This window comes from Palaemon carinicauda, chromosome 22 (assembly GCF_036898095.1).
Source record: "Palaemon carinicauda isolate YSFRI2023 chromosome 22, ASM3689809v2, whole genome shotgun sequence".
Taxonomy (NCBI): domain Eukaryota; kingdom Metazoa; phylum Arthropoda; class Malacostraca; order Decapoda; family Palaemonidae; genus Palaemon; species Palaemon carinicauda.
In genome coordinates this window covers 17,130,458-17,142,957 of record NC_090746.1, presented here as the reverse complement: position 1 = coordinate 17,142,957, position 12,500 = coordinate 17,130,458, and the positions used below count along the sequence as shown (strand labels likewise).

Here is a 12,500-nt window from a genome sequence, read left to right as displayed (position 1 = left end):
AATAATAACAGAAATAAATCGTTTGTATACGCAATCATAAGGAGTTTGCGTCTGAATTAACTTTCTTCAAATATTTTTGTCTTGACGAGATAGCCAAGGAAAATTTCTCTAATCACATAGAAGACGTATCTATGCAACAGAGCTTTTTGTCAGTCTTCGTTATGTGGACGTTTTTCGTGTATTTTGGAGGTAGTTACAGAGAGCATTATTCGAATTCGAATTTTGAATAATTCATGACAAAGGATTGGAATGATACACGAATCGTTAATAGGAAAGCATATCTTAGATTTATGACGGGACTTGATCTGTCTTCAAAAATATAATTTCATCAACAGGATTAAAAGGACATACAAGCATATATCCACATATATATGTATATACTATATATACATATATACATACATGCATATATACAAATATATGTATACTCTATACGTACACACGTATACGTATATATATATATATATATATATATATATATATATATATATATATATATATATATATATATATATATATATTTACGAGGATGTACAAGGAGAAATACGTCATTTCTAACGCTTACTTTAAGATAAGCAAAACTGATCACTCAAATTTTCATACAGTAGACCTGGCTTTCGATAAAGATAAACTACGCCTATAAGATCAGAGACTGTTCGGTATAACCTTTTCGTAAAGAATGCTCGCATATTTAATTCACGTGATTTTCATTGATAAAGAGAAACCATATTAGTTTACAAATGACTATGCATCATATTCTATTGGGCCGTAATACAATATATTTTAAGATATGAAATAAGAATGGGCAAGGCAAGATATGGGCAAATTTCTATCAGCTGCATCTGATCATACTGTAGGCCTACTTGGGTTAATCGTCTCCTCTTCGTTCCCCAAACGAAGGTAGACCAGTTGTTATTTTATTTCGTCACATCTATTCCTATAAACATAATTATTCCTATCACCTTCACCAGGTGCGTAAAGTTTGTTGGTTATACGTCTGTGTTTGTTGGTAAGCAGCTGTTTGTGCGCTGTAAGGACACTGGTAGGCGGGCGGGGAGTACTGGGGTGGCGTATACGCTGGTGGGTAAGATGGCGGATACCCAGCTGGACAAGGTTTTCCGTCTCGAACCAATACCTGAGGAGAGAAGATTGTTTGCTTAACGAGTTGTGTTTTTAATCCCTGAACAAACTGGGGTCAGACCTACTTGGAGAAGAAGCCTCGGATATGTTTTTAATCTCTACAAAACTACGCGTTCGAGCTTGGTAGAAAATAAAGCAAAAAAAACGAGAAAATGGGCGGGGTGGGCGGTGATCCAGTATTACACATATCTTGTCATGTGACATTGACCAAAAAAAAAAAAAAAAAAAAAAAAAAAAGCAAAAAGGTATTTTTCTTGAAAATGAAAATTACTACATACATTGTCTTGCCCTTTGAAATCACGGACTTATTTCCACTGACTAAAAACTTTTTTTTTTCTTTCTTTTTTACATTTCAAAAAAAGGTTGTGAATAGTATTCCATCAATTCTAAATGCCTTATAATGACTTGATTATAAAAAAAAGAGTAAGTGTAACTCATTTCCAAGGTAGTTAAAAACACGTAATTAATTTCCAAAGGGGTATTTTGAGAACTTGCAGTTCCTTTCCAGAGGCTTTAAAAATCTATCAACAGTAAAAGAAATTTATTTTGTATACTCACAGGGACGGCAACTCTTCGGGGGGAGGTGACAGAAGCCATGGAGGCTGCCGCAGCTGCCGCAGCTGTCGTTAGCTCCAGATTCTTGTCCTGCCGCTGTCTCTTGCACTTGTAGCGTCGGTTTTGGAACCATATTTTGACTTGAGTGGAGGTGAGCTTCAAGAGGCCAGCCAAGTGTTCCCGCTCGGGCGCCGAGAGATAGCGCTGTTGTTTGAACCGCCTCTCCAGTTCGTACACCTGAGCCTGTCGAGAAAACATTTGGGAAATGTTTAACTTGATCTCGTTGCTTTCTATTCTCAAGACCATGTATCGCTAATTCCCATATTGAATCTTGTGTTACTTTTTATGCTGAAGACTATGCAACACAAATTCCTATACTGATTCCTGTGGAACTCTTATTACTAAGATATTCAACACTAATTCAACACTAAATTCTACGCTGATTCCTGTGTTACTTTCTAATTTCTATACTGAGTTCCGTGTTATTCTTATTCTTAAGATTGTGCAACACTAATTCTTATACTGATTTTTGTGTTACTGTACAACAACGTGTTGTAAAAGTACTTATATTTTGCATGCAAACATCATATTAACTCGAAGTATGGAAATGAAATTGCCAGCTATCATCTGGATCATGATTGATTGGGAAGTTGTGTGAAACTCACATGTACGGGAGTTGCTAAGCTTGCATAAGCAACGCCTTAGGTAATATCCAAATGACCTACTGAAGTTTCGAGTTACTCTATGATCTATACAAAGTTTAAACCTACACATTATAAAATGTACATGGCAGACAGAATTCATAGGTAAAACGCGCAACAGTGTTGGTATATAACAATATAGAAGATTACGGATAAAAGTACCAGCCTTTTTAATCAGGTTCCCGTAAAGTCAGCCAATTACAATTGAAAGAAAACCTAGGATTATCGGTGCCCCATCAAAGAACTACTTTCCAGGACTTGCTTGGAACTAAATGATCTAAACAGTTCGATTTTAACTCAATACATTGTGGGTCCGAGCGCTAATAGACTCCCACTCGATTCTGGTCCTACTATAAGAATGATTATAAAGTTTAATTGTGAATGTTATAAATCTCTTAAAAAGGACGCGTAAATGGAAGTATGAATGTGTGAATGGTTTGCTGTGAAGCTAAACCTCAGAGAAGGATGCTTCATAAACGGTGGATTCAAAGTCACATGAATGGAGTTCTGGCTTGTTAAGGAAAGAGAGGAAGGCGTAGATGCAAGTATGTGAGGTTTAAAGACATAACAGGGTTTGAGTGGCGTGTGGATTAGCATACTTCGTCGATGACAGTTTACTAATTAGTCCTAGCAAAGATGAGCTTATTAGACCGTTAGAAGCCAGTGAGAGACTGGTGAAAAAAAAAGAATAAAAAAAGAAGAGTAGGGTGGTCATTTGACAAGTGTAAACATATGATTGTAAAATGAGGTAAAGTATTAATGATGGAGCGATGGTAATGGCTGGTACTTTTAGGTGTCAATAACAAAATGCTGTGGAGAACGATTAAAGGAAAAAAAAATCTCGAGGACTTTGCAAATATGCTGAATAAATGAATGATGTTTAGTGATGCCGCAGTTTGAATTTTGGAATGGTGGATACTTTTAGTTGTTTAATAAATACAAGTCAAGGTTTGATAAAAAAAAAGTTAGGATTTAATAAAAATGTTAGGGTTGAAATTACAAAAATGTAATGAAACAAAAAAAAAGCCGATCAAAATATTGACATAGATATAGATTCAGAAGATAGATCATTGCTTTTTGTGGTCTCGTTATGTTGAGTGAATTGAGGGATACATTCGATTGAAAAAATATATGATTTGGAAGAAGAAGAAGAAGGGGAAGAAGAAGAAGAAGATAGAGACCTAAAATTTACTAGTTTTGCTAGCGACAAAAATCTTTGAACGAAAGGATCCCGATTTACATCCCCGAATGATAAGTTAAATCTATTGAAAAAAAAAAAAATCCTTTCAGGTATATTGCATCAAGTGGGATTAATCTTCTGATGGAAAAATTTTATGTTCACAAATGACATGTATATAGACAATACGCTTATGTGTGAGAATGTCTTATATGTAAATACATGCACTGCCACATACGCGTATAGCTAATCTTATACTAAACGAATCGTCACACACTAAAGTATTTCGTAGCATTTTGTAATGGCAGTCCTTCCTATCGAAACAGCTAAACGGAATGATGCCGCTGCTACTACACCCGCCATTTCTTCCTACCCTTCCTACTTCAGATTTCCTGCTACTACCGTCACTACTCCAACTCTTGGCCCTTCTCCTCCTCCTCCTCCTCCTCCTCCTCCTCCGGCACCGGGCTCTCTTCAAGCCTCAACACTTCAGGTGTGGCTCATCGGGTCCTTGAGTCAGTGTAGTATATCATAATAGACCCGAAGGAGGACGACTCCACTGTAAACATACGGGAGTATCGACTATTATGCAACTTACTATTGTTTACTTCTCGTGGCGGAGGAGAGAGATGTAACGCGATTGAACGAGAATAAGAAATAAATGACTTGTGAGAAACGAAACTGAAACATTGATAGTAGATTCGAAAAGAAAAAGCTAATAAAAATATTCGTGGAAATAATATAATGAAGTAGCAGCTTAGCGTTTTTGGACTGGAAGATAATGGTTTATCGGGATGCAAATAGTTTAATCAGCGATTTTCCCTAAATCATCTTCGGCTCCATCACCCGAGGTGTGTCTTTATTAGAGACCTTGCTACTCTGGCCATTGCGCCGTAGGGAAGGAGTACTGTGCGTGTCCTCTATCTTAGCCGATCTCATCTCATGATGTCAGTTTTCGATAACTGCTACTTTTCATATACATTCTAGCATTGTTATTCTCAACATGCATTCGTTTTTTTAAAGTTGTATTTTCATACTTAGTGAAATTATTTACGGGCTGCTAAATTGCAAAAGCCGCGCTTGGCCACAAAAGCCAGGTAATTTACAGCAACAACAAGAACGTTAGAGGTATCGTTTTCTCCCTAAATTTTTCTGTCATTTGATAGAAATGATTATCGCTTCTTTAGGGACGTTAGTTCCATCAATAAATGCATTGGGATACAGTTTCTATCAATCTTAGCATTATAACTCTGCATAACCATATTTGCTCGTTCATGTCTGCTAGAAAATCATGGTAGCGATGTAAGTTTTTTATCTGAAGCCAAACTGTAAATTAGAGCATGAAGAACAATACTATTTTGAAGATGAATTAGGAATAGTCGGGCAGGCAATTATTCCAAAATAATGGTTCCAGATTCTAAGTATTACTAATCTTTATTGTGTCTTAGGTGTTGCATTAAAATTTCTTTATAGTAGAACTGGAACACCTACATTGGATACAGCTTCAAACCAGAGACAAAACGGTTCCAGGTCGTGTACTGTAGTGAGGAAACCAAGCTAATTCTTTTTTTTTTTTTTAATATTCTATAGTTTTTATAATTCTATCTTGCTTCCCATGTGGCGAATTGTCTTCAATTATGAAAAAGTAATAGAGGAAAATTATAGTTTTGCATAATTTGGCAATATATGGAGAGCGTGGTCTTGTAAACAAATACTGACAAAATTCTTTGTTAATAATTTGATTTAGAAATTTTGCTTTTGTAAACCATTTGCATATTTTTTTTGGGGGGAGGGGGTAAGAAAGAATAGTTCATTTGTTACTCTTAGGTGAAGAGGACTTAAATTTAATCGCCGATTCTGATCTAAAACGAGATAAGCGCGGAATCCTTCTCAAAGAGTAATAAAAGTTCATTATCTCGGTAAAATGACCCCTGATATATAAAAATAGAACGCATTAAGTAGAATAGCAATGATGCCCTATCTCCCGACATCAATCTAGATTAGATTATCTTTCAGAACAGGCGTTGGCATACATGGACTCTTAGGATAAGAGAATTAAACGTTGTGGCTAGAGATTAGTTAATGATGGGACAGAAAGCTTATATCTCTCAAGAAAGATTCCCACCCCCTAAGAAAAAGGAAAGCATCTAACGTCGGAATGAAATACGTTAACAAAGAAAAAAATAATATCCAGAGAATACCTGCAATGATAAATCTGTGCGGTTACTGTACCACACCAATAACTTCTTCAACCTTTGATATGACTTTATATCAACTTTATAAATTGACGTTTTAAAAAGAAATTAAGCGGACAATACTCTCTCTCTCTCTCTCTCTCTCTCTCTCTCTCTCTCTCTCTCATCTTTGTGTGGGCAATATATGTAAGATATAAGGTAGACCTCCTACAGCCGTTACCTCTATTTGCTGATAAAACCTAACACTGAAAGTAACAGTAGACATTCAACATGATTCATTAGGCGGATAATCTGAAAAATTACCTGCTTTGATACACGCACTAACAGCTAATAACTCAATGTACTTCCCTCAATGTTTGTGCCTGTATCTGTGTGTGTACAAAGCAGAGATAACCCTTATCTGACATGTCACAACAACCCTACCGCACACACACCTACACACACACGAACGCATCCTGTCTAGTTTAGTTTCCCACACAAACCTCACATCTCCCACAACCCCACACCCAACTCCTCTTGGCACCGTCGTTATTTATAACGTTCTGGATGCACTGGGTTGTTGGGGGGAAGGGGTTCCCTAGGGTGGGGGAGGTTGTGTAGGTGGAGGGGTTAAGTTAATGGAACAGAGTGGGTTTGATCCATAAGGCTGCCTTACGTAATGGGCGAGTGACTATTTGATACCACTCTTGGGAACTGTTGGTTATCATCTAAGTAAACACTTTAATGGTAATAATTTCTATAGGTTTTATCGCATAAGTAAGGTGCGTGTAGAGGACAGGCCATTTTTACAACTAATGCAAAATGAAGTTATTAATTATTGACACTTTAGTTAATATAATTTGAATTCGGCTCGTGTAATAATACTATTTATCCGACAACGTTATAATGTTTTTAGTAACGCATTTTAACATTATAGTATCCATTGTTTACGATAAAATATTGTCTTTTTTTTTTCTCCTAAGGTGACAGTCACCAATCAAATTAACGAGACCATGCCTTATTGTATTGTAACAAATAGCTTTTCATTTAAGTTTTGTTTATTCTATTTAGATAATAATAGTAACTTTGTTCATTTTTTCATGCACATATACAATCTCTATTAATAATGATAACTAGAGGGGCACTCAGTACAGCGCTGACCTCCACCGCGTCAGCTTATTTCTCGAACTTTTGATCGACCTTGACCCTGACCTTTGACCTTAACATGTATTCATTGGAGTGCATTTTCATACACTTAAATATGAACCAAGTTTGAAGTCTCTGTGACAACGATGTCCAAACTTATTGCTGATTACGTGAATTGGACATTTTGCTTGGCAGTGACCTTCACCTTCGACCTTGACCTTCCAAAATTTAATCATTTACAACTTTTCAAATAAAAGTTAATCCATGCTAGTTTCATTACTCTACTTTTAACATTGTGGCCAGGAAGCTGTTTACAAACACTCACACGCACACACACAAACAGGTGGTCAAACATAACCTCCTTCCAACTTCGTTGGGGGAGGTAATAATAATAATAATAATAATAATAATAATAATGATAATAATAATAATAACTTTGTCCGTTTTTCCATGCACATATACAAGCTATAATAATAATAATAATAATAATAATAATAATGCAACATATGACCATCGGAAAATATAGTAAGCGGTGAAACAAGTCAGTGTAATAGTCGTTTAAAAATTGAAATTTCTACCAGCCTGATATTTCTTATCCCCTTATCTTTTAAAAAGCTATTTGATCAAAAACCCATGATTAGTTATACTTATATCCTACAAAGAGAATTAGCACTTAAGTGGTTGGAAATAGATTAATGCGTATCATATGTCAAACCTAGAAGCGCGATCATTTGACAAAAGGTTGAAGCCTCTTGTCAAAGGAAGACGCTTTCCGCTTCTTATTTTTTTTTTCTTTTTTTGCATTTTGTTACAAAGTTTCTTAAGATTAGTCGATATTTTCCTGTACTTGAGAAAATTCTAGGGTTCACTTCTGTTGAATAAGACTAATGAGATTGTGAAGCCTAATATAGCTTCTATCATGGTGAATATAACTGGACGTACGGTTAGACACTGTGGTACCTGTTGCACCTCGCTCCCAAAAAAGACGGGTAATACTTAAACAGATAGTGTAGGAAGAGATGGTAGAGGTGGTGGAACACTCCGAGCAGTAAGCGTGTGGCTGGGTGCACTTGTGTGGAATGTTCGATTCACCAGAACCAGTTCCGCTCAGCCGCTGTTATTAGGCGTCTGATGACGTCACATGAAAGGTCTCTACTATTTTATTTTATTTCTTATTATTTCCAATGTATTTGATAATTGGAATATGGATATATTTCATTATTGGAATTTGTCACTATTGTATCAATATAAAGATGTTTCTTATTTCATTAAAATCATCAATTTTTCCATGAAAACAGGCGTTTTGTTTGGAAGTTATGTTCGGAGTTCTGACTCGACTTCTACTTTAATTGTATCGAGATCTACTAGCTATTGAAGATATTTATCAATAATTGCGTTATTGTATCATTATATTGTTATTCTTTATCTTTTTTAATCTATAAATGCTCCCCTTGTTTATTACTTTACGGCCAAGTATTTATTTCATCACTGTATCAGACATACGATCATGGTGAAGGTTTGGGAGAAATCCGCCAATTTTGGTTGTCTTACAATCGTACCTGAGAGAACATCTCAACTTACTGGCACCTGTAGTCGCCGGGTATTTTTTATCAGTGAATACACGCAAAATTTATTTCATTGATATATATTATCAACGTTAGGTGGTAGGTGAGTATGTTGTGACGGGCTTGTTCGATGTATTCATCTATTTCAGTTGATAGCATAGTGTCCTTATCTTACGATAGTTCATACATCTAGTTGCCTTGGCTCATACGCCTTAGAGGTCATATATTTCTTGTTATAGTAGCCTGAATTAGGCTATACGACTCGTTATTGCTGCCGAGCATCCTAGTTTATAGTTGATCGTTTTATATTTGATTAGGTTAAAACTAACCCACGTCTTACGTCTAATACTGATGCATAGTTTATGCTAGTGGTCTAATAGGTTAGGCCTAGGTGCGTGTTTGTTAGGCTAATACCAGTGCGACTATTACCGGCCCAAGATTCGAATTAAGTATTTATATATCTATATTTAGTATCAGGCTAATAGACTGAGAGGCCTATTAGCCTAGTATCAACCTTTCTTTTGTAACATAACCTTCAATAAATTATCCTTATTATTCCATTGTTACGTATTGCTTTAATTTTCCTTCTGAGGACTGTAACGGGTGGGATTTCTTGCTATTTTGACAATATGCAATATATGCCAAATTTATATGCCAGTATTTATTTGCATGATGCTTTGTGATATTTTTTTTTTTTTTTTTTTTCAGGAATGATTACTTTTAATTGTGTTTCCTGAAAGATACATGTAGATGTATAGATTTACCTACCTTTGCTCCTATTATGACAAATGACATTTGAATTGATTAACCTGCTCATCATTGTAAGGCATGTGAAAGAGTCACTTGTTGATTTGTCTCACCCCTTTTACCAGTTGACTAATGGAAATGTTATCCTCCATCTTATCCGAGTAACATTAATTCTTTTGATTTCATTGTGTAGTTTGAATTATGGAACTTTCCTCCACAGCACTTATTTAAAGCAAAGTGTACAAGGAATCCCTATGTCTAACTTTACATACAGGCGCACGACCTCTACACATATATAAATACATGCATGTATGAATATATGCATTTTTTTTTTTACGAAAGGGGCCAGGCACCGCCGTAGGCATCCACGTGGAATGCGATTTTTTTTCTCCCGACGATCGATGGATGAAATCGATCACTTCCCGCCCAAAATGAAATGCTTCCCTTGAAGGCTGCGAAAACAGGTCGCTGTTTTCACTGAAAACTCGAATGGGAAAAACGCGGCTCGTCTTAATAAACGCTCCACGATCACAAATAAATAGAACCGAGGTCTCATTCAACGAGATCACACCGGAGCGAAGATTTATATGTACAGGATACGTTGTTGAGGAATTATACGATGACAGATGAATATATTGACGGGGGATTGATTGGTTATGAAGATTGAACTGGCGTCACTATTACGGTGGTCGTTGACGAACTTTTTTATAGTGGTGAGTTAAGTATTACTAAGCAGGTCATTGGCCAATATATCCACCCTTTAATTATTCTATTTTCTGAGCCTAAGTCTCGTCTACGGTTATGATATCTCTAATTACGAAAATGATGATGATTAATGATGCAGCTTTTGATTAGCATTTTCGTTATTTTTGAAACTGTCAAGGTAAGATTAGAATATTTTGGTGTACAAAAACTCATCAACAAACAACAAATGCAGCCGTTTCTAGTTCACCGCAGGACAAAGGCCTCAGACATGTCAATTCATGTCTGGGATTCAGCCAGTTTTCATCACCAAGCTGGTTAACTGCTGATTAGTGATGGTGGGAGACTTGTCTGATCGTTCATGGCAAAACCATCCTAGTACGGGTGGCCTTGACTAGTACAACTTTGATGGTCACTGCGACACACAAACCCTTTTACCACATTGAGGTATTCCCACTCGAAAGGGATTAAAACTCACTGCAGGATATATGACTTTCGAAATAGCAAAAAATGCCACACATATATACTGTATATCAACAGATTAATTAGGTAACATTTTTTTTTGGTAATGCTGTAACGAGGCTCACCTGTGAGAAGAGGACCCGTGGTTTTCTCTTAGTTTTGGGCTTGTGTCCATCGGGACTCTTGTTCTTGTCGCTTCCTGGACTTCCTTCTGGAACAAAATAACAACAGTAGTAGTAGTAGTAATAGTAGTAGTAGTAGTAGTAGTAGTGTATATATATATACATATATATATATATACACACACATTTATATGTACATATAAGTAATATATATATATGTATATATATATATATATATATATAGACACAAATACACACACACACACACACACACATATATATATATATATATACAGTATATATAAAGCATTAGACAATTTTCCGTACAGGTGCGTTGTCCAGAAATCGATACAGCAATGGTCAAAGTTACATTTGAATTTCATATTACTTAATGAACAATTAGGCATACAAAGCCTCTAAACATTTTCATCTTGGTTTCCAGTGACCCATCCAACCTCTTGCCGATATTATCACAAACTCTGTTGTATTACTAGATTACTCTTTTCCACAAATCACTTCTTCTTACACCAAACAGTCTCTGGAAAAAATACATTTGTCTATACTGGATTACATTGTAATCTTGTTATAAATCCATTGATGCCTGTACCTTGCCACCCTCCTGAAAATATTTTGGTTCATCTTGTGGATTATGTATTCATAAAGACAAACAATACTCAGTAATCAATCAAATATTAAGTGATGCTCTGGTAATACACTTACAGGTAAATATAGACACATATTTACCTATATGTAAACACATATCTCTAGAAATATATTGACACAAATATATATATACACACACACACACACACATATATATATATATATATATATTATATATATATATATATATATATTATATATATATATATATATATATTATATATATATATACTATATATATATATATATATATGTATGTATATGTACATATAATAAAGAAATTGCAAAACTATTTGAAAAAACCGGTAAGCTCTCTCTCTCTCTCTCTCTCTCTCTCTCTCTCTCTATATATATATATATATGTGTGTGTGTGTGTATACAACATATATATTTATATATGTATGTGTATAGGCATATGTATATATAATCTACAGCATATAAATGTTTATATACATGTATGCATATATATATATATATATATACATATATATATATATATTATATATATATATATATATATATGTATATATATATATATATATATATGTGTGTATATATATTTACATATGTGTAATCTTTGATAAAATGTAACAAAGACAAAAAAAGAAATAGATAGAGTGAGAGAGGGATTAAAAACGGCATTGGTCATCCTTGGGTCTGAAGGGAACTATAAGGATGGTACGAAGGAGGAGGAATAGGAGTAGGAGGAGGAAGGAAGAGGGGGAGGGATGGAGTGAGGGGAGTTTATCATCAGCCTCTCTGCAATATAAGCCTTACGGGAGGCCCCCTACCACCTTCCCCCCTCCTCCTGCAGAGATCTCCCCTCACCCCTGACCTCATCTCATCACCTCTGACCCGTATCCTAACTACCTCTCCTCATATAAAGCTCTGCATCCGCCTTGGCGCTCGCCTTTTGTTTGTTTGTTTATTTACATATTTCGCTATTTTCATTTATTGTCTCCTTTTATGGATTAGGGCGGCGCACCTTTCATTTCACGCTAATGTAAACTCGCTCCTCCGGCCGTTGCGTTGACGGACGAATTCGTTCATTCTATTTGCTTGACTTTTTTTTCCCTTTCGAGGTTTTGCCATGCTTTCGACGCCTATCGGCGTTTCTTCGCATCTTTGATATTCATTCTTTATTATATTTCTTTTTCTCCCTTTTCAGATTTTATCATCTGGTCTGCTTTATCTCTCATTTGGTTTTTATGACATTTTTATGAATTTGTTACACTAATTTCATTTATCGCTTTATTTGTTACTTACTTCTGAATAGATATTACCTCATGGTGGGAAATTGCCTTTCACGAATGCAACGACTAGAAAAAACGCGTCTTAATTGGACG

General features: G+C 35.5%; 1 protein-coding gene across 3 annotated transcripts in view; it reads right to left on the bottom strand.

Annotated features, from left to right (window-relative positions):
* Window positions 1-553: 553 nt before the first annotated feature.
* Window positions 554-12,500, bottom strand: part of LOC137615808 (homeobox protein Nkx-2.2-like) — a 43,826-nt gene continuing 31,879 nt past the window's right edge. For 2 of the 3 annotated variants that reach the window (XM_068345498.1, XM_068345500.1), the window contains 3 exons: window positions 10,495-10,580; window positions 1,699-1,938; window positions 554-1,135 (listed from right to left, as the gene is read on the bottom strand). In XM_068345498.1, coding sequence (XP_068201599.1) covers window positions 965-1,135; window positions 1,699-1,938; window positions 10,495-10,580 — 497 coding nt within the window. In that variant the 3' untranslated portion in view covers window positions 554-964. The remainder of the gene's footprint in view (window positions 1,136-1,698; window positions 1,939-10,494; window positions 10,581-12,500) is intronic. The other variant, XM_068345499.1, reaches the window with a different exon arrangement.